We start from the raw sequence: 19,293 nt of genomic DNA on the forward strand, positions 1-19,293 counted from the left end.
TAAGGGCCAGCCGAATATCTGTTTGTACAACCCTTTTAAGCTAACCCATTGAATAAACAGACATGTTTAACTTTTACATTTTGTATGATTTTTACTTGTCTTTATACTTGCAACCCCCCTGAGATTTTGGACAAAAGGTAGTACAGTATGTAAGTCTAATAGATACAGATAAACACAGTACCATATCAACTTGAAGATACTGTACGTAGTAGCTTAAATTAGTGGCTAAAGTTTAACACCAGCAAGAAGGTATATTCTGTGTCCTATGACGCCAATTACACTTGTAAACTGTGATTGTATCTAATCTGTGAGCTGGATTGCAAGCCGTGTGTGTGTCAGTGAGCCAAATATATTTGAGCAAAAGAAAGCTGTATAATTCTGTAGTAGCAAGATAGGATGGCAGAGGTTGCAATGCACAGAGGTGCAATCTTACGGAAGTCTACTTTCAGTTAACTTCTTGTGCAGCAGAGATTTAGTCTGTAGGGGATGTGAACACAAACGAAGCCCAGAATGTATGGCTTACAGTCAGGGCTGGTGCTGTCGTTAGGCCGACTGCCTAGGGTGCAGACTTCAGAGGGGTGCAGAGTACTGACCTTTGAGGGGCACAGTTTTATTCAGATTAGTTTTTGGTATATCTTACAAATTTCTGGTAATATTTGATTTTTATTTTATATTTTGAAGAATTTTATCATTTATACCAGACATCTGTTTTTGAAAACTGAAATTAGCAATTTGGAGTGGGTGGAGGAAGCCCTTAGCTGTGCCAAGGGTGCAAAATAGCTTGGCACTGTTTACAGTATTTGCATGTATGTCACATAAACCTACTTGTTAAATATTTTATTTTTGTCCACCTTTCCCCCAAGGAGCTCAGGACATCATACATTATTCATTCCTCCCCTCTTCCAATTTCATCCTCACAACCACCTTGTAACAGAGGCAAGTTGAGATAGTGGGACATGATCTCCCTGTGAGCTTCATAGCAGAGTGGGGATTTGAGCAGGAATCTGGAGTCCTAGCCCAACACTTGAACAGGACACCTTATCTATGGTGTTTGTTAGGTACCAAGGTTTGTATCTTACGCTGTGAGCAGCATTCTATCAATTAAAGTGATGCTTCGCTTGGGTTTTTATAGATTTCTCATATTACAGGTTGGATCCACACATGCAGCAGAGGTGAGGAATTAGAGGAAAGAGTTCTGAAGTGAATGAATGGAATGGATCACTTAGTACTGCAGATGCTGTCTGACATTAAAACAAAACAGGGTGCCCTGTAAGTAGAAAACTAAACAGCAGGGAAAGGGGCATGGCAAATGTTTCTCTTTGATGAGGTAGTTTTCCTCTTGCAATTTGTTTAAACGTGGGGTAATCAGACATTATATGGAACACCACCTGCAATCTGAAACAGCACACTCCGTTGTTGTCATTCAGCGGTTGTAAAGCGGACTGTCCAACTCAAGTCTGCAGGAGGGCCGCACAATTTATGATACCACACAACAACATCGCTCGCAAGAAAGCAAACTACTTCGGGTCCTCCCTGCTGTGCTAGATTTCCACTTGCAGGGAGTTCTTCTCTTAACGTAAGGGAAAACGAAAGCGGCCCAATCCCATGTCTTTTAGAAACCGCAGAGCTTTCTAAAGCGCCAAGAACATAACTTGCAGCCGTCATTTCGAGATTGAGAAGGGAAGCTGGGAGAAAAGGACTGTAAAGCAGGTCCGGCTCCGTACAGCGAAGAGCTGAAGACGCGGGGATGGGGGGGGAGAGGAGGAGGAGTGAGACCGTCTTCGCCCCCCCCCCGCCCCTAATGGTACCGCCCTCCTCCCCCCACCCTCCCGGCGTTCGCTCGACAGGCTGCCTGAGCCCGGCTCGTCCAATAGGGCGGATAAAGGGAGGGCGGCGTTCCCGGCATGCAGCGTGCGCTAGTGCCCGGCCGGTGGCTAAGATGGCGACTCCCATGCACCGCCTTATCGCTCGGAGACAGGCGTAAGTGTGCGAGGGGCTGCTGCTGCTGCTGCAGGCGAGGGTCGGGGGTCGCGCTGCGGGGAAAGAGGAGGAGGCGGCGGCGGGGGGGGGGAGGGGAGGCGCCGCCGCTGGAGACCAGCCGCGGGGAACGGCGTCCTGCCGGGGAGTCCCGTGCAGCCGAAGAAGCTCCGGGGTTGCTGCTACCTGTCAGCCGCGAGGACGAGCGCGAGCTCTGGGAGCGGGGCAGCAGCTCGCGCGGCCTGAAAGCGAAATAGAAATGGAATGAGAGCGCGGGGGGGGGGGGCGCCTGGTTCTTCGCGAGGCGGGACCGTCCCTTGGTGTCCGCGCGGGGATGTGCCACCCGGGCGCTGCTCCCTCGCACCTGCCTCTGAATGACCGCCGGGGTTGTGGACGGGCGATAGATGGGGGTCTTGAAAGGCTTCAAATCCCCTTCAGGTTCACGAAGGGAGGCTCTCCGTGGCCTAGTGGGCGCTACTTTCTCCTTTTCTTGTTTATCTTGCCTGCTAGCAAAATATGGTTAGGCATTCAAATGAATCTTAGTGGCGTTGGTCGTCTTTCGTTTGCGAAGTTGTGTTATCTCGCCCACTAGCGCTTCTAGCCGTTCAAAAGCTACTGTTGTGTAGAAGGTGGTCTTGTGTTATGTGACGTGCGGTTGTTTCCTCGCCACACACACACACCTCCTTATCGCATGGAATGACACACTGCTTTCATACAGGCTTTGCGGTAAGTTGCCTTCGGTGCAGTGGAGCTGGAAAAGTTGTTGTGTGTAGATGCTTGGAAGTAAGCGCCGCTAAGTTGAATGGGGCTGGCTTCTGTGTAAGGGTGGAAAGGACTGTGGTTTTAAAAAGGATTATCTAGGCACACGAAGTTGGTAGCTGATTGCCTCAGAGTGAATGCTTAGCAAAGGTTGAAGCTATTTTCTTTGGCTTGGTGCCTCCACTAGGGTTCCACATGTATAGACTGGATATGTGGATATAAGACTGAATTGGAAATAACCAAAGCTTTCCAGTTGACTTTTTGCTGTGACATTTCTATTAAAAAATATATAGAAATGATTCTCACACTAGAAGTGTGTAATCCCTGTGAATGTCAGAACTTTTTGATGGCTCTAAGCTTAAAGGAAAATGTGAAAAGGAGACATGACTTTATGCTTGTTTTTGATTACACATACAAGCTTTTTATGTACTCATAAATGCTGCTTCACATTATTGTACTAATAGAGTAAAGTAGTAATACTTATGTGAGTTAGTCAAGGTCATTTACAGAAAGAATATCAGAGGGACAAAGCAAAATTTAAAATGCTGCATGTTCTTTGGTTTCAAAAATTAAGATGCCTGCACAAGACAATTGACCGATACAGTTTTCCTATATTTTTTCTAGTTTCTCTTGCAGCATGGATTGTAGGGTCTGTTGTAATATCCTTTCATTTCTATCATGCAGAAGGCTTGTACAGTGTTGATTCTTAATCCTCATTATGATTTACTCAGAAACGGTATAGGGCCTTTTATGAGGTCTTGGTGTGTGTATTAGTAGTGTACCATGCCTTAAAAATGTTGTTCCCTTTACTAAGGGTGAGTAAAACGGCAAGTGAAATAAAGACACAAGTATCCATCTAACCCATCTCCTAGTTATTATTTATTACTTGGTACAAACCACATACTCTTAGCTGCTTCATATACACTCATACAGCTACAAAAATGCTTGGAGGAAAATCCATCATAGGCATACTCTTTGATTTAGTACAACAGGGTGAAGGAAACAACACTTGTAGGTCTAAAGAGGATTTCCTTTGGAGTGGTTTCACAATATTCTCCTTCAGGACACCCACAACCACTACCTATCAGAATGAGACACTAATGCCCACCTCGAGCCAGCTGGTCAACCATCTCTTACTGGACATTAGAAGCCATGAGTATCAGGTGTCCAGCAATGTGTAGTAAGCCACATCCTTGCAAGCATGTTGACCTTCAACAACTGGCATTCGTCTGATAAACTATTACCAGTTATTTCTTCAGACACATTCACTGATTGCAGCAATAGTAGTTGTGTCTAGGTCAAAACAGGTGCAAGCAATATTATTCTTAAAGTGCTTAGCAAGTAAATCACAGGAGACTACCGAGGCTTTTAAAAAGTAAACTTGTAGGCCTAGCTGAAGAAGACCCCAAACCAGGTGTGGGAAACCTTTGGCCCTCCAGGTGTTTCTGAACTACAACTCCCATTGGCCTTCCCAGGCATGGACATTGGCGTTAGGCAACATCTGGAGAACCACATGTTCACCATACCTGCCCCAAACCATTCAAAGTGTTACTGGACGTGGGATTCATTGGTTGTGAAGTATTCATTCTTCACTCCTATCACTGGTACAGAGTAGCTCTTAATATTAGTTGTTCATTGGAATCAGTTGAATTGACCCAAAATTCCCATAACTTGTGTTCAAACCAGTGTTTGGTCTGCTTCATTGTCCCCAGTTCACTAGTATAACAGAGAGCTAAATGTGCCCTGTTTAATAGGTATGGGCATTTGGGAGTGATGTTCGAAGCCCAAGTCATTTCTGCAGCATACAAAGCTGCTATGACTTTGACATGAGCACCAGTCCTTCCTAATTAGGTCCCAAACATTGTCAGGAAATTTGGCTCACTCTGTTTCCAAGATGGACCATTCTAATTTGTTCACTACTCCTGCAAAGGGAAGAGGTCTTCTTGGTGTATTTGTCCTGTATGGAGCCTCACTTTTATCATGTGGAAGCCACACTCAAATAATTATTTATTTAAGAAAATTTATGTACCACTTGATTGTAGAAAAGATTTCAAAGTGGTTTACAAAAAAACCCCACACAATCCCAATAAAATTATTACTTAAAAAAATGTCTGTAATTTAAAACACACAGGAGGTTAAAGCTGCAGTAAACTAGACTAAACAAATCAAAACTCCTACAAACTTTCTAAACATCTGGATAGGCTTATCTAAATAAGATTGTATTCAGCAGGCACTGAAAGGAATACACAGAAAGTGCCTGCCTGATATCAGTAAGCAGGGAGTTTCAAACATGCAGAAATGTCTGCAGTGCAGCTGTTAACTATGGGATACTTTTCTGCTTTTTAAGTTGAATATTCTCTACATTCCTGAGCAATTTTTAATTTTTACTTCTTGTTGTGTTGGTGCTGCCACACTAAATGATCAAGTTTTTGCAGAAGTAGTGTGGGTTATATGGCATTGGTAAAAGTGCCAATTCTGCTGGTCAAGTGGGCACATAAGGGATACAGCAATCTCCTAGGTTAACTGGTCCCAAGTTGTTAAGGGCTTTATATATTCATAGTAACACCTTGAACTTGGCCCGGCAGCAGACAGGCAACCAGTGCAGACTCTGAGCACAGGTGTTAAATGTGGACAAGGTCTCACTCCCCCAGCAATGCAGTCATGTTACAGCTTTCTGTGCATAGAATTTCAGTGTGGGTATAGTGATTGGCCCTTCAAGTTTTTATGGGGATATATCTGAGATATAGTTTATGGAGTACCTCATTATCAAACTTTGCATGGTGCCAACTATTGTCATTCTGACATCGAGTGAGCACAATTGTTTCATGGTATTCCTACATATAATGTAAATTGGTTCTACATGTAGTTTCATCTGTTTTGCTGAATTTGTTGACATTCTGACCTTTGTTCTCCATTGAGTTTTAGAAACTTTTTACCATAAGATGCTCCAAAAATTTAATTGAAGGGTAGTGTAGAAATATTCTAAACATAAAAAAGGGGATAGTAGCTTTTACTTACTCATTTAGAAGTGTAAGTATCTTGACTTTTTCTAATGGCTCATAACTGCTTACAACAGAATTAATGTTATGTAAATCAACTCCAGGAATTGAGAACATTAAAATTTACTTAACGAAAACAAAACTAAAGCCTCAGTTAGCACACCTCTCTTCAATTCACTCATACTTATATCTCTTTTTAAACCTTTAGCGGTTTCCCTTGCAGTAATAGACCATCAAAATTTGTCTAGTTAGAAACAATGTATTTATTATTTTCTTTTTATTTATTGTTTATTTATTTTTATTTATTAGATGTGTGGCATCCACATGTAGATTTGCACACATGACACCCAGGTAATCTTGCTTAGTTTCAGCAATAGAAATGTAGTAGAATATCAGATATTCACTGGTTCAGTGTTTGTAGATCTGTGAGGCATCAAAGGGTGGAGCCTATTGCTATAATGTTGAAATCAATTTGAAGTCAGAAAAGATACTCTCATGTAAATAACTTCTGGACCACAGCCCAGATTCCTGACTCTGGTTTTAGTTTTAAAAAGCCAAAAAGATACTCTGTGCCTTCTAGGAACAATCTCAGGCCAGGTAGAATGTATTTGTTTTTCAGATGAATTCTCAATTTTTATCTTCAGAAATACTTTTAACTTGCTGCTCATGATGAAGAGCTTATATTTTTAATACATTTGCTCCAATTTATACAGTTGCTGCTTTGCAGCTGTAATCATTATCACCGAATAATAGTCTGTGAATAAATGTACTAGTATTTACCGTAGCTGTTATTCCAGTTTGGATATTATCACCTGGCTTGTGAATTGCATGTGATAGGCAGGGGTGTGTGTAGTGGTGGTGAAGGAGAAAATCAATAACTGCTAGCTCCACAGCTAGTGAGGTGAAAATAGCTCTTGGCTACATTTTCCCTACTTTTGTCTGGTGTTTTTTATCATAGTAACAGTTCCTTAAGCTTTCTTGCACTTATTTGCATTCTAACAGGACAGTTTGAAACCATATTTACCACTTTCCCATATGGGAATTAAATTTGTCAAAAGTTTGTGCCTTAATTCTGAAACAACAACAACAAAAGCACTTGCTTTAGTTCTAGAAGATTAATCCTCAGTCCAGCTAAACAAGAGTACTGTACTTAAATGTAAGTCATATTTGTCCCAAGGGAGGAAAAGTTAGTAATGCAGCAACCATTGGAGGCAATGGTAAAACCGCAATCATTTTAAAAATGTTTTTAATGGAGTTAGATTGCATTGGAGGATTGATGTAATCCATGTACTCTGGTTCAACTGGCTTGTGGATCAGTCACCTAAATTCCAGTTAGGTCATTGGTGTGAGTAGCAAAGCATACATTAAGTGAAGCTATAATTTTAGCTTAAGCATATTTCCTTTACCAACTTTTCTTTGTAGTGTAGTATCCAAGAGTGTTCTCTCTCCCTGCCTTTGGAGCTCCTGCCTCCAAAACCAGAGATGTTGTCACTACCTCTCCATTTCCTCTGACCTTGAGACAAGGACAATTCTCAAGACAGTAGGCGATTACTATTGTGGATATGAGGGAGCATCCAGTCTGTGCCTCTTTCTCTCCTGGGAAGCAGGGCATCTTAAGAATGTAAGACAAGCCTACTGCATCAGGCCAGTGGTCCATCTAGTCCAAGTCTGTTCTTGCAGTGGCTGACCAGATTCCTGTAGGAAGTCTGCAAACTGGACATCAGCACAACAGCACTTTGCCCACCTGTGATTCCCAGCACCTAGTATTCAGGGGCATACTACCTTTGACACTTCCCTCCAGTTCTCCCTAGACACAACTGAGTAGCATGGGTTGAAGATGTAGGCAGTGTCTCCTGAGCAGTCAGAAGCACACCCCAAATCCCAGTAACTATAATGGGAAACAACTATAACTTTATGCATCTTGTCTATCTTGGTTTGTCTTATGATAACCGTGCAAACATGGCAAGTCTCCAACTTATATATCCAACATGATCCAGTGAGACCTGTAATGCAGATGAAGCTGTGAATCCACATCAGTACTGAACCTGTATTTCATACCATCCCCCAAATCAATAGTCAGGCAGAGGGTAAGGAGGAGTTTATGGTCTAATAAACTGAATAGGAAAATTAAAATTAGGATCTAGCAATGATCTGTCATTTGATCTTGTATAAATACACTTGGCCTTTGCTGTCCAGTTAGCTCTTGGGTGTATTAACTTATTTTCGAGAATGTACTTCAGAATCTTATACCACCTTGATGTTCTGGCAGTCAACTCAAGGAAACTGAAAGAGGGTTTGACAGCTGTTCCTTGATTTTTCATTTTTCTTGTGTTGTAAAACTATGTAAACATTTTTTCTATTAAATAATTGTATGGACCGAAATACATTTCTATCTAGATTCAGTTTTCACCTATCTTTGCTATGACAATGGAAAGAACATTCAAATGTTATTTTGGAACATGCTGTAGTTCTAGCTGTTCCTTTTTCTTGTTACAGCTGCTCCTGCTGGTAACACATCTGTGTCTCATGCTGGGTTGGGGGAAGAGATGAAAGGATTTCTGCAGCAGGTGTGGGATGACTTCATTGGACATTCAGCCTCCTTTGCACTTTCCCCCTTTTACTAATTTACTGCCTTTTTGGAGTAAACAGGGATGGCACACTCATGAATATTTAAGGACAGAGATCATAAGCTGGGAAGTGTTAAAATTACCCTCATCAGTAGATTGGTTCAATACAGTAGCTAGCTCCTTGTGACACCTTGCCACCTTATTGTCTGGAAATGGAACTCTCTGATTCCTTTAAACTTTATATTTTCCCCTTTCCCCTGGGGTGGAAGTAAGAGCTGCCCATAGGAAACCGTGGGATTTCAGTGTTGCTTGCATGTAGATGGCATTGTGCCCACCCAGGAACTGAAGCAGAGAGATGAGTGCATGCTCATTCTAAATTGGATCTAATTTCATTTGTGACTTTTAAAAATCAAAGCACACACCAGAGCAAATCAAAGGAGCACAAAGCTTCTCCGTGTAATTGAGTACAGGATTTGGGCTGGTAAGGGAACTAAGGGAACAAGTGAACTAGAATGACCTTAGCTGTGATGTGAGGGATATCTTAGATAAGAGATATTTTTGCTGGAAGTTGAACCCAGCCTCTAACTTGTAATGTTATCAGTGGATTATACTACACAGTTGTCATAAGCTTCTTGTTCAGCCACAGTCTGTTCTCATCGAATTACAAATGTAATCCCCTACTAGGGGCCCAAAGTTGGTAGATTTTATGTTGGAATTGCCATCTATTTTCTAGAATGTTGATCTTAGCTGTGGTTAATAGTCAGCTTTTAAATCAAAGACATATGGTTTCAAATACTCTTGGATATTTCCATAGGGAAGCAAACAAGCAGCATGTGAGATGTCAGAAGTGTTTGGAATTTGGACATTGGACCTATGAATGTACAGGGAAAAGAAAATATCTCCATAGACCATCAAGGACAACAGAGTTTAAAAAAGCACTTCAGGAAAAAGAGAAGCAACTATTACAACAGAGGTAAGATCACAGAGGAAGGAGACTGTACACCATTGGTAGAAAAGTGCATGTGATCAAGCTGTAGTTTGAGAGCCCTTGAATCGTACAATTGTAGAGTTGGAAGGTGTCCGAGGGTCATCTAGTCCAACCCCCTGCAATGCAGGAATCTCAACTAAAGCATCCATGGCAGAGGGGCATCCAACCTCTGCTCAAAAACCTCCCAGGAAGGAGAGTCCACCACCTCTCATGTGAGTCTGTTTCACTGAAAGTTCTTCCTGATGTTTAATCAGAATGTCATTTCTCGTAACTTGAATCCATTGGTTGACTGTTGATTTCAGTGGGAAAGATAAGCATGTTCTGGGAACAAGGGCTACTGCACATGTGATGCAACTGTGGTGTTATCTTGCAACTTGACATGGGATGACTTGTTCTCTTATTTTTACCCCCTGGCTTAAACATTGTAGTGTTCTTCTTTCTGGTTTGCCTCTCCTACAGTTTCATCTTTCCTCTAGTCTTAACTCTGCTGCTAGTTTAGAATTTGCCCCTTTCTGCATCTCACGTTGACCAAGCTTCTCTTTTCATAACATGCCCTTTCATTTTTTTTATTACTCCCTGATCCCAACCTAATAATATTTATGCCCTCCCTCCTGTCTTTCCTTTTTGCTTGCTTCTTTTTATAGTGGTACCTCGGTTCTCGAACGTCTCCATCGACGAACGTTTCGGAACCCGAACGTCGAAAACCGGGAAGTAAATGCTTCCGTTTTCGGCCACGCCTTGGAAGTGGTACAGCTTCCGCTGCATGTTTTTCCATTTTCTCAACTGAATTTTCAGAGAGCTCTTTGCGCCTCGGTTTTCGAACATTTCGGAACTCGGAACGGTTTTCCGGAATGGATTACGCTCGAGGACCGAGGTACCACTGTCCTTGGTTTCTTGTTGCCTTTGTTATGTTGATACTTTCTTACTATCTAAACCTTGCCATACTACTTTGACTTGACTGACTTCAGGTCCATTTCGATTGGATACTCCCTACTGATGTGGATAGATTCCTCCAAGTTGGTAGGCCCACCACCTGCCTCCTTGATCCGTGCCCGTCTTGGCTGATTAGGGCATGCCCAGATGTTGCCTGGACCCCCCTGGTTGAAATTATCAATTTCTCCCTTGACACGGGGACATTCCCATGGGAACTGAAGGAAGCAGTGGTGTGTCCACTCTTAAAGAAAACTTCATTAGATCCCTTAGACCTATCCAATTACCGCCCAGTTTCAAATCTTCCATACCTGGGTAAGGTAATTGAGAGAGCGGTTGCTGAACAGCTTGGTAGGTTTCTGGAGGAAACATCGGCATTAGATCCATTTCAGTCCGGTTTCCATCCTGGTTTTGGGACGGAGACGGCTCTGGTTGCCCTAACAGATTACCTCCGTAGACAACTGGATCGAGGCAGGTCAGCACTGCTGATCCTTTTAGATTTGTCAGCAGCCTTTGACATGGTCGATCATGATCTTCTGGACCACCGCCTCGCAGACGTGGGGATACAGGGCATAGCCCGTAACTGGTTGTGCTCTTTTATCTCTGGTCGGGGACAGAGGGTGGCACTAGGGAGGGAAATGTCGTCACGCCACTCCTTGGTGTGTGGAGTGCCGCAGGGCGCAATTCTCTCCCCGATGCTTTTTAACATCTTTATGCGCCCCCTTCCCAGATTATCCGGAGCTTTGGGCTGGGCTGTCACCAATATGCTGATGACACTCAGCTCTATCTGCTGATGGATGGCCACACTGACTCGGCCCCGAACACACTGACCAGATGCTTGGAAGCTGTGGCTGGATGGTTTCGTGGGAGCCGATTGAAACTAAATCCTTCGAAGACAGGGGTCCTATGGCTAGGTCGGGATGCCATGGGGATGAGGGACCAACTCCCTTCTCTTGCGGGGGCCCAATTAGTGCCATTGTCTTCCGTTAAGAGTTTGGGTGTAATCCTTGACGCCTCCCTTTCCATGGAGGCGGAAGTTACAGCAACAGCCAAGGCGACATTTTTCCACCTTCGCCGCATCAAGCAGTTGGTCCCTTACCTTTCCCGCCCCGACCTGGCCACAGTGATCCATGCGACGGTCTTCTCCAGGCTTGACTACTGTAATTCGCTCTACGCGGGGCTGCCCTTGAAGCTGTCCCAGAAACTCCAGCGGGTACAGAATGCTGCAGCGAGGCTCCTCACGGGGTCTCTGCCATGGGAGCATATTCACCCAGTGCTTTTCAAGCTGCACTGGCTCCCGGTGGAGTACAGGGTCAGATTTAAGGTGCTGCTTTTGACCTTTAAAGCCCTTCACGGCCTAGGACCCTTGTACCTACGGGACCGCCTCTCCTGGTATGCCCCACAGAGAGCCTCAAGGTCCATAAATAACAACACCCTAGTGGTCCCAGGCCCTAAGGAAGTTAGATTGGCTTCAACCAGAGCCAGGGCCTTTTCAACTCTGGCTCCGGCCTGGTGGAACGCTCTGCCTCATGAGTCCAGGGTCCTGCAGGATCTGATTTCTTTCCGCAGGGCCTGTAAGACAGAGTTGTTCCGCCTGGCCATTGGCTTGGAGCCAATTTGATTCCCTCCCTCCCTCTCTTTCTTTTTTCTTTTCCTTCTCCTTCTGCGATGAGGCTACATTTTAATATTTTAATGTTCCATTATTTTAATGTTGTATTTTATTTTTGTTTTTAAGTTGTAATCATTCATCTTGTTTTTATTGCTTGTAAGCCGCTCTGAGCCCGGCCTTGGCTGGGGAGGGCAGGGTATAAATAAAAAAATATTATTATTATTATTATTATTATTATTATTATTATTACTTTTGCATGTTTCCACCTTTTCGCCCCTTTTCCCTGGAATGTCTTGCCTCAGAATCTCTGCATCTCTCACTTCTGTCTTCTCTTTAAGCATTTGAAAACATGCTTTTTGTCCTGTTGTTTTTTTACCTCTAAAATTCCTCCTTTCCTTTTTAGTATACTCTTTCACTCTTATGCCTTAAGGAGGGTTGTTCACTACAATTGTCATATAGCAATTGCAAGAAAGCTTTGAATGCAGGGGTTGCAAATGTGGTGCTCCCCTCCACAAAATCTGCTCTAGAGGGTCCCCAGCCTTCCAGAGCAGATTTTTTTTCTGGAGGGCGTGGGGTTGCAGGGGAAACAGAAGACTGGAAAGTCCACTTGAGTGATGTTGGATCTTAACCCATTGAGAACAATGCTTAGTGAATATTTATGTAGCCCACTCCTATGCAGTTTAAAATCAATGAATTTGTGTATTCTAAATTACTACTATTGCAGATTTAGACATTTATTTAACAAAACATAGTTGGCTGTGTAATAAAGCTAACATTGTTGCTATTGTCTGCCAACCAAGGGGCTTAAAAAAAATAACCAAGAGGGGTTTTTTGGTTTTTTGTTTTGCAAGCACACACTCAACTCTCAACCTAACATTTCCTCATATCATTATGTTTAGTGCATATTTTCCCACCCTCCCAGCAAATTTTAGAGTATTTCAGTACTCCTTAAAACAGCCTTGTAAAGCAAGTCATTATCTCCACACTAAAGATAATTTGCTGAGTTTGAGGCAATAGTAGCTTTCCAAGGCCAACAGGTTAGTTTGCAGCTGAAGTGATATGAAGTGAAGCCAAGGGGTATCCAGCTTACATTCCTAGCCATTTCACCGCATCATGTGTAAACTAAGAAATAGGAGCTATAGTATCATAATAGGAATAAATGGATGCAGTGAGACATGTAATAAACTACAATGGGGGTGATGAAGATGATGCTGGTTTCCTGCTTATAGTAAAGATACAGCCGCGCTGTTTTCTGTTGAAGATATAAATGTTAGCCAAGAGCAGCAAAGCAGCCATCCATATTATATTCACCCAGAATTACTAGTTCTGCTATTTACTTAAACAGCTGGCATCTAAGCTGCATGATGTTTTGACAGCACTGGCATTTTAATATACTAGCTTTTCCTGCAGTATTGCTGAACTCTGAATAATTTCCTAAACATTCATGCCTGAAAATTATTATTCTTGTGTAGTTCTGATAAATGACTGAACCAACTATTTTTCCATGCTTATATTTTCAAAATAGTTTAACTGTGTAAAAACCAAGACTGCAAATTTGCCCTCTTTTTAAGCAACAGCAAATCAAATAATAATGGATGTATAGAATAAACTGCAGACTCTTGAGACTGAGATACATGGATAAGTAGGTTCGCTACAGCTAGCTGATACAGTTTCAAAACAATTCCCACGCTTTCTCTTTATCTATGCATCTGTCGTATGGTATTACAAATTCACCATAAAAGCTTGGGCAAATTACACTACATATAATATACCCATTTACATCCCTGTTCTTTTTAGCAAATTTGATGAGCCTTGTGAAATCAAGCTGTGTGATATGTTGAAAGGCAACTATATCTAAAGAAGAAAAATTCAGTAATGCTGTTACCACGCTACCGGGTTTCTTATTTCCTTTAAGTGGGACAACTTGAGAAAGAGGCCAGCACATGGTTTTTCTCAGTTTTGCTTCTTATTTATTTATTTCATAAAATTTTTGCGCTGCTTGATTGTAAGAACCCTCAAAGCAGCTTGTTAAAAGGTAAATCAAGAAAATCAGGAAAGAGTCACGACCCTGCTTTAAAACATACTAAAGTAAAAATACTAAAACAGATTAAAATTACCTAAACTTTTAAAGCATCTGGATAGGCTTACCTAAACAAGAATGTTTTTAGCAGGCACTGAAAAGAGAACAATGAAGGCACCTGCTTGATCTCAATAGGCAGTGAGTTCCAAAGGGCAGGTGGGGCCATACTAAATGATCAAGTGCTTACCAATGCAGAATGTGTATTATGTGGCACCTGTAATTCCAGTTCTGCCAACCGAAGGGCACAGGTGGGGTAAGGTGGTCTTGTAGGTAAACTGGTCCCAAGTTGTGACATCTTAAACTTGGCCTGGTAGCAAATCAGTAACCAGTGCATATCTCTGAGCACAGTTGTTATATGTGGACAAGGCCCTCGCTCCAATCAGCAATCATGCTACCCCATTTTTACTAACTGCAGCTTCTGGATCAAGCACAAGGGAAGTACATTAGTTTGTGTACTAATGCTTGTATGCAGTTCTGTCCATGTGTGAGCGGAATGGTTTTCCATCCTTGTGAAATAAAACTTTGCCTTGCAACACCCCCTGCACCCCCAAATCTGCTTTAGAAAGTGGAGGTGGGGCTGTGCAAGAGATAGGGGAGGTATGGGTGCAATGGGCAGATCGGAAAGGGAAGGGAAGTCCTTTTTCTCTGCTTGCATGATGTTGGATTTCACTAATATATATAAAGGTAAAGGTACCCCAACTCTAGGGTTGCGCGCTCATCTCGCTCAAGAGGCCGGGAGCCAGTGCTGTCCGAAGACACTTCCGGGTCACATGGCCAGCGTGACTAAGCTGCAGCTGGTGAGCCGGCAACAGCGCAGCACACAGAAACGCCGTTTACCTTCCCGCTATAAAGCGGTACCTATTTATCTACTTGCACTTAAGGGTGCTTTCGAACTGCTAGGTGGGCAGGAGCTGGGACCGAACGATGGGAGCTCACCCCGCCGCGGGGATTCGAACCGCCGACCATACGATCGGCAAGTCCTAGGCACTGAGGTTTTACCCACAGCACCACCCGTGTCCTGGCTATCAATGTCTTCCCTGGACAGTTTGCATAAATACCTCTGCCACTAGCATTCAATAAAGTGATTTATTAATACCTGTATCATTGCCACTTACCACTTTTGCTCATCTTAAGTTTAAGTTCTAACTGTGATATATATATATTTTAAATCCAGCATATTAATTAAAACAATTGTTTCTCTTCTCTTGCCCTTACTTTCAACCAGCTCTGGAGAATGCACTACAGATAGGAAGAACAAGAAGAAGAGGTATGTGAGAAAACCTGAAACTCAACCAATTGCCCCTGTCTAATGCCTATATTCTGTGATAAATGATGAAGCTTGGCTAATGAACTAGACATGCATGTTGTCGGCTGTAGTGCTAATTATGGACATGGAGAAGTAAGTGTCTGTGGGACCTACTTTCCAATTTGGGATTTACTTAATTCTAGTAGCCTTTTAATATTATGCATAGTGTGTTCTATTCCAGTTTATTTATTTTTTGTTCCATCTGCTCTACCTCTTCCTGTCTTTAGTGGTAAGCACAGGTGTATCACTTGACAGATAATGTGAGATGGTTTTATTAGAAGTAGCTGTCAAAACCAAGGGATAGAAGGAAAAAACGTTTCCCTACAGAGTTTCAACTGCAAAACTGTGCTTCCTAGCCTGCAGTAGTTTCTCATACTAAGATATATCCAATATTTTAATTTCCAAGTCTCTCTGAAAACCATAGGCCTCTTGAACTTGTAAGTGGCCCTCTGCTATATATCTGCTGATTATTGGATTCTCTAGAAACAAACAGATAAATACTGACAAAATAAACTTCAATGTACTTTGGAAAACTGGGATCTTCCCATTTATAGTAACTGCTCTTGGCTGTTTCACACAGCTTTTCTTTTGTTCTGAAAGAAATACAGAATTCAACTAATGATAAACTACTTTTTTTAATGCTGCCAATTTTTACAAAATAATGTAATTTTAAGAACTTTGTGGAGGCTTCAAAATAACGCCCCCTGCTCGCAGCTTAGAGGCTGCAGGCCTCTTTTGCTTCTGGGTGGAATAAACCAGTTTCCCATTCTGGCAGATGCAGAAACTGGAAGCAAAATCTTCCACTCTTATCCCTGGGTGCTTGAAATATAGGAGTAGCATATGGGCCCAAGCCTTATTGCCAGTGGCGTAGCGTGGGTTGTCAGCACCCGGGGCAAGGCAAGTAATTTGCGCCCCCTAACCTGTGGATTTTAGCACTCGAGTACGAGCGCGCCCCCCCCCAGATGTTGCGGCCGATGCGGCCGGCCCCCCTGCACCCCCCCACGCTATGCCACTGGGGCTGGGGTCGAGTGAAGGAGCCAAGGACCCCCCCCAAAGGCTCAGCCAGAATTTATTAAATTTATTATTTGCGGAGCCCCCCTGGGCCAAGGCAGCTGAAGCCCCCTCCCCTCAGGCGCCTCCCCGCCCCCTCCTCTCCTTGGGCTGTAGGTGGAGCCCGCGCTCCGAGGTGGAGCGCTCCAGATCCGGGCTTGGCGAGCGCCTCTCCTCCTCCCGGCCAGGTCCGGGGGGGCTTCCAGCCGCGCTCCGTCCTCCCCCCCCCCCCACGGCTGAGACTTGCGCTGAGAGCCGGAGCCAGCGGCGCCCCCTTCCGCCGGGAGATCCTCGCCCGCCCACCGGCTTCCTCTCGGAGGGTTTTGGGGAGGGCAGGGCGCGTCGAGGCCCCTCGGAGCTCTCCTCCCTCCCAGTCGGCAGAAGCAGCCGCCGCCTGTGGCTGGGCCGAGGGGATGGCGGCGGGGTGCGGAGGCTGCCCGTGCCTGGCCAGGCGTCGGTGGCGGCGTCGGCGCTGCTGCAGCGGCTGCTCCTCCTGCGAGCAGTGAGTAGAGCGCAGCCACAGCGGCGGCGGGGGGCGCGCGCGTGCTAGGGCGCAAGGCTGGCGGTGGCAGCGGGGAGCCCGGCGGAGGAAGGAACTTGTCCCTTCCCTCTGGACTCGCGCCCCCCCCAGATGTTGCGCCCGGTGCGGCCGGCACCCCTGGCACCCCCCACGCTACGCCACTGCTTATTGCAGCTCATCCATATAGCAGGAAACCATAGCCTTGCTATTCCCTCAAGTGGGACTGAGCCTAGAACCCAGTCAGGGAGATCATTGATTATACGAATCTTTTTGTTAAAATAATGTTTTGTTGATAGTGGCACATCTACAGAATTCAAAACTAGGAATGGTTTTGATCAGTGCTTTGTTTCTGCGGGGACGCAGGGGTATGCATACCCCTAAACATTTTGTGAATCTTGGTAAAGGTAAAGGTAAAGGTACCCCTGCCCGTTCGGGCCAGTCTTGCCAGACTCTAGGGTTGTGCGCTCATCTCACTCTATAGGCCGGGAGCCAGCGCTGTCCGCAGACACTTGCGGGTCATGTGGCCAGCGTGACAAGCTGCATCTGGCGAGCCAGCGCAGCACACGGAACGCTGTTCACCTTCCCGCTGGTAAGCGGTCCCTATTTATCTACTTGCACCCGGAGGTGCTTTCGAACTGCTAGGTTGGCAGGCGCTGGGACCGAACGACGGGAGCGCACCCCGCTGCAGGGATTCGAACCGCCGACCATGCGATCGGCAAGTCCTAGGCGCTGAGGTTTAACCCACAGTGCCACCCGCATCCCCTGAGTGAATCTTTGTACTTTTGTCCATTTACTGTATTTATTTTTCCAGATTTGAACTATAAAATGGTGATTTTCTTGAGTCAAAATGAGAGTACCCCTAAACATTTTTTAAGAAAAAAAGCACTGGTTTTGATAATTGTTGGGGACTAATGCTCACCTAACGCTTAATTTTAATATTCATCGTAACTTTTATACCAACGTGAAACTCCCATATTCCCTTGCTTTTGTTTTCAGCTACTTTAAATAGCAACCAAACATCTATAAATAGAGAACCAAACTCTTCCCCCCCATCCTTGCTATAGAAAATAAGAAAAAAAATTGTATTTCATCCTAAGAACATTTTGGGAAACACATGAATGCTGTTCTATGATTGAGATTGCTTTACAAGGCTTTGCTAGTCACCGAATCGCGCAGTGCCATTGAATAATATCTGCTGGTCATCTTAAAACTCTTGTGCAGGTCTAAAAGTGTCACAAGTTCCAGCAGTAGCAGCAGCGCCAGCTCAGCCAGTGAGTCATCATCTGAGAGCGAAGATTCCTCATCCTCCTCTTCGGATGACAGTGACAGTGATGAAAGCACTTCCTCTTCCTCATCATCCCCCTCTTCAAGTAGTTCTTCCAGTTCTTCTGACTTTGAGACAGATTCTAGTTCCTCCAGCAGTAGCAGCAGCAGCAGCACAGACAGCAGCACGGATGATGAGCCGCCAAAGAAAAAGAAGAAGAAAAGTAATCTGGTGCAGTGTTAGGACTCTGGTGTTGATGAACGATTAGCATCTAAAATGCTTAATGGCCAAACGAAACTAACAGGTCAATTTTTACAATTGATTTCTTTTTTTTGGTGTGTTTTACATAGTAGTTGATAGGACATAAACCGTTAAATGGCAAGTAACGCTTATTGAAAGAGTATTTTTGTGGATTATTGTTTAATAGGAAATGCTACTTTTTTTTCTTAGTTTTTAAAGAAATCTATCAAATGTTTATATGAACTAAGGTCCAGTCACCCTGATGTTTACATGCCAGCAAGCAAAACACATTTATTTGAACCATCCTGTTATGTTATAAGCAACCAACGTCCATACCAATGTACTTCATGTGAAAAGCAAGCTAGGAAGATAAAGGGTGCAAAGTTTTATTTCAGTTGGCTGATATGTCAAAGCCATATTCAATCTCCACTAACAGTTAAAAGGGGTGGGTGGGTGATACTGCCTTCAGCACAAGTGAAACAGATCTCCCTTTTCTGCCAGTAGCTGCTCAAATATTTGTTGCAATATCATATTGCTGAATTTTGGAGATCAGGACCATACATTCATGCCAGTCCAGTGGGGTTGCTTCAGCCTGTTGAAAGAGGCTTCTGTGCATAGACTGCCCTTCTGAATGTGGTCCTGCATATGCAAAATGATATGCAGTGACCCTAACATGGTAGTGGGCATCACACATGGTACTACACTTAAGGATCTTTCCCCCCCTCCCCAAAGGGGTTGGTTCATATTCTCAGTATAGAAAAGTCGCAGTCACTCCATCTGGGTTAGAGGGTAAATGATTTCCAGAAACCTCTCTGCTCCCCACCCCCAAGTAAACAGCACTGTCAAATGTTAACAATGCCTCCCATCTGTTTATCAGTGGAGATCCTTCCATGCAACTACATACATGCCTCTCTCCAGCATGTACCACAATTTCTGGACCAGGGTCAGATGCTTTAATTTTTTTAACAAGACCCGTTCAGAGCTTAAAGGCCATCCCTTAAGCT

At 44.0% G+C, this 19,293-nt stretch overlaps 1 protein-coding gene across 1 annotated transcript; it reads left to right on the plus strand.

Annotated features, from left to right (window-relative positions):
- Positions 1-1,853: 1,853 nt before the first annotated feature.
- Positions 1,854-19,012, plus strand: ZCCHC10 (zinc finger CCHC-type containing 10). Its single transcript, XM_053376732.1, has 4 exons — positions 1,854-1,980; positions 9,117-9,275; positions 15,135-15,176; positions 18,007-19,012. Exons 1-4 carry the CDS (start codon positions 1,940-1,942, stop codon positions 18,290-18,292), a joined length of 528 nt encoding a protein of 175 aa, XP_053232707.1. The 5' UTR covers positions 1,854-1,939; the 3' UTR covers positions 18,293-19,012.
- The last annotated feature ends 281 nt before the right edge of the window (positions 19,013-19,293 follow it).

Source organism: Podarcis raffonei, chromosome 2, assembly GCF_027172205.1.
Source record: "Podarcis raffonei isolate rPodRaf1 chromosome 2, rPodRaf1.pri, whole genome shotgun sequence".
In the NCBI taxonomy this organism is placed as follows: Eukaryota; Metazoa; Chordata; class Lepidosauria; order Squamata; family Lacertidae; genus Podarcis; species Podarcis raffonei.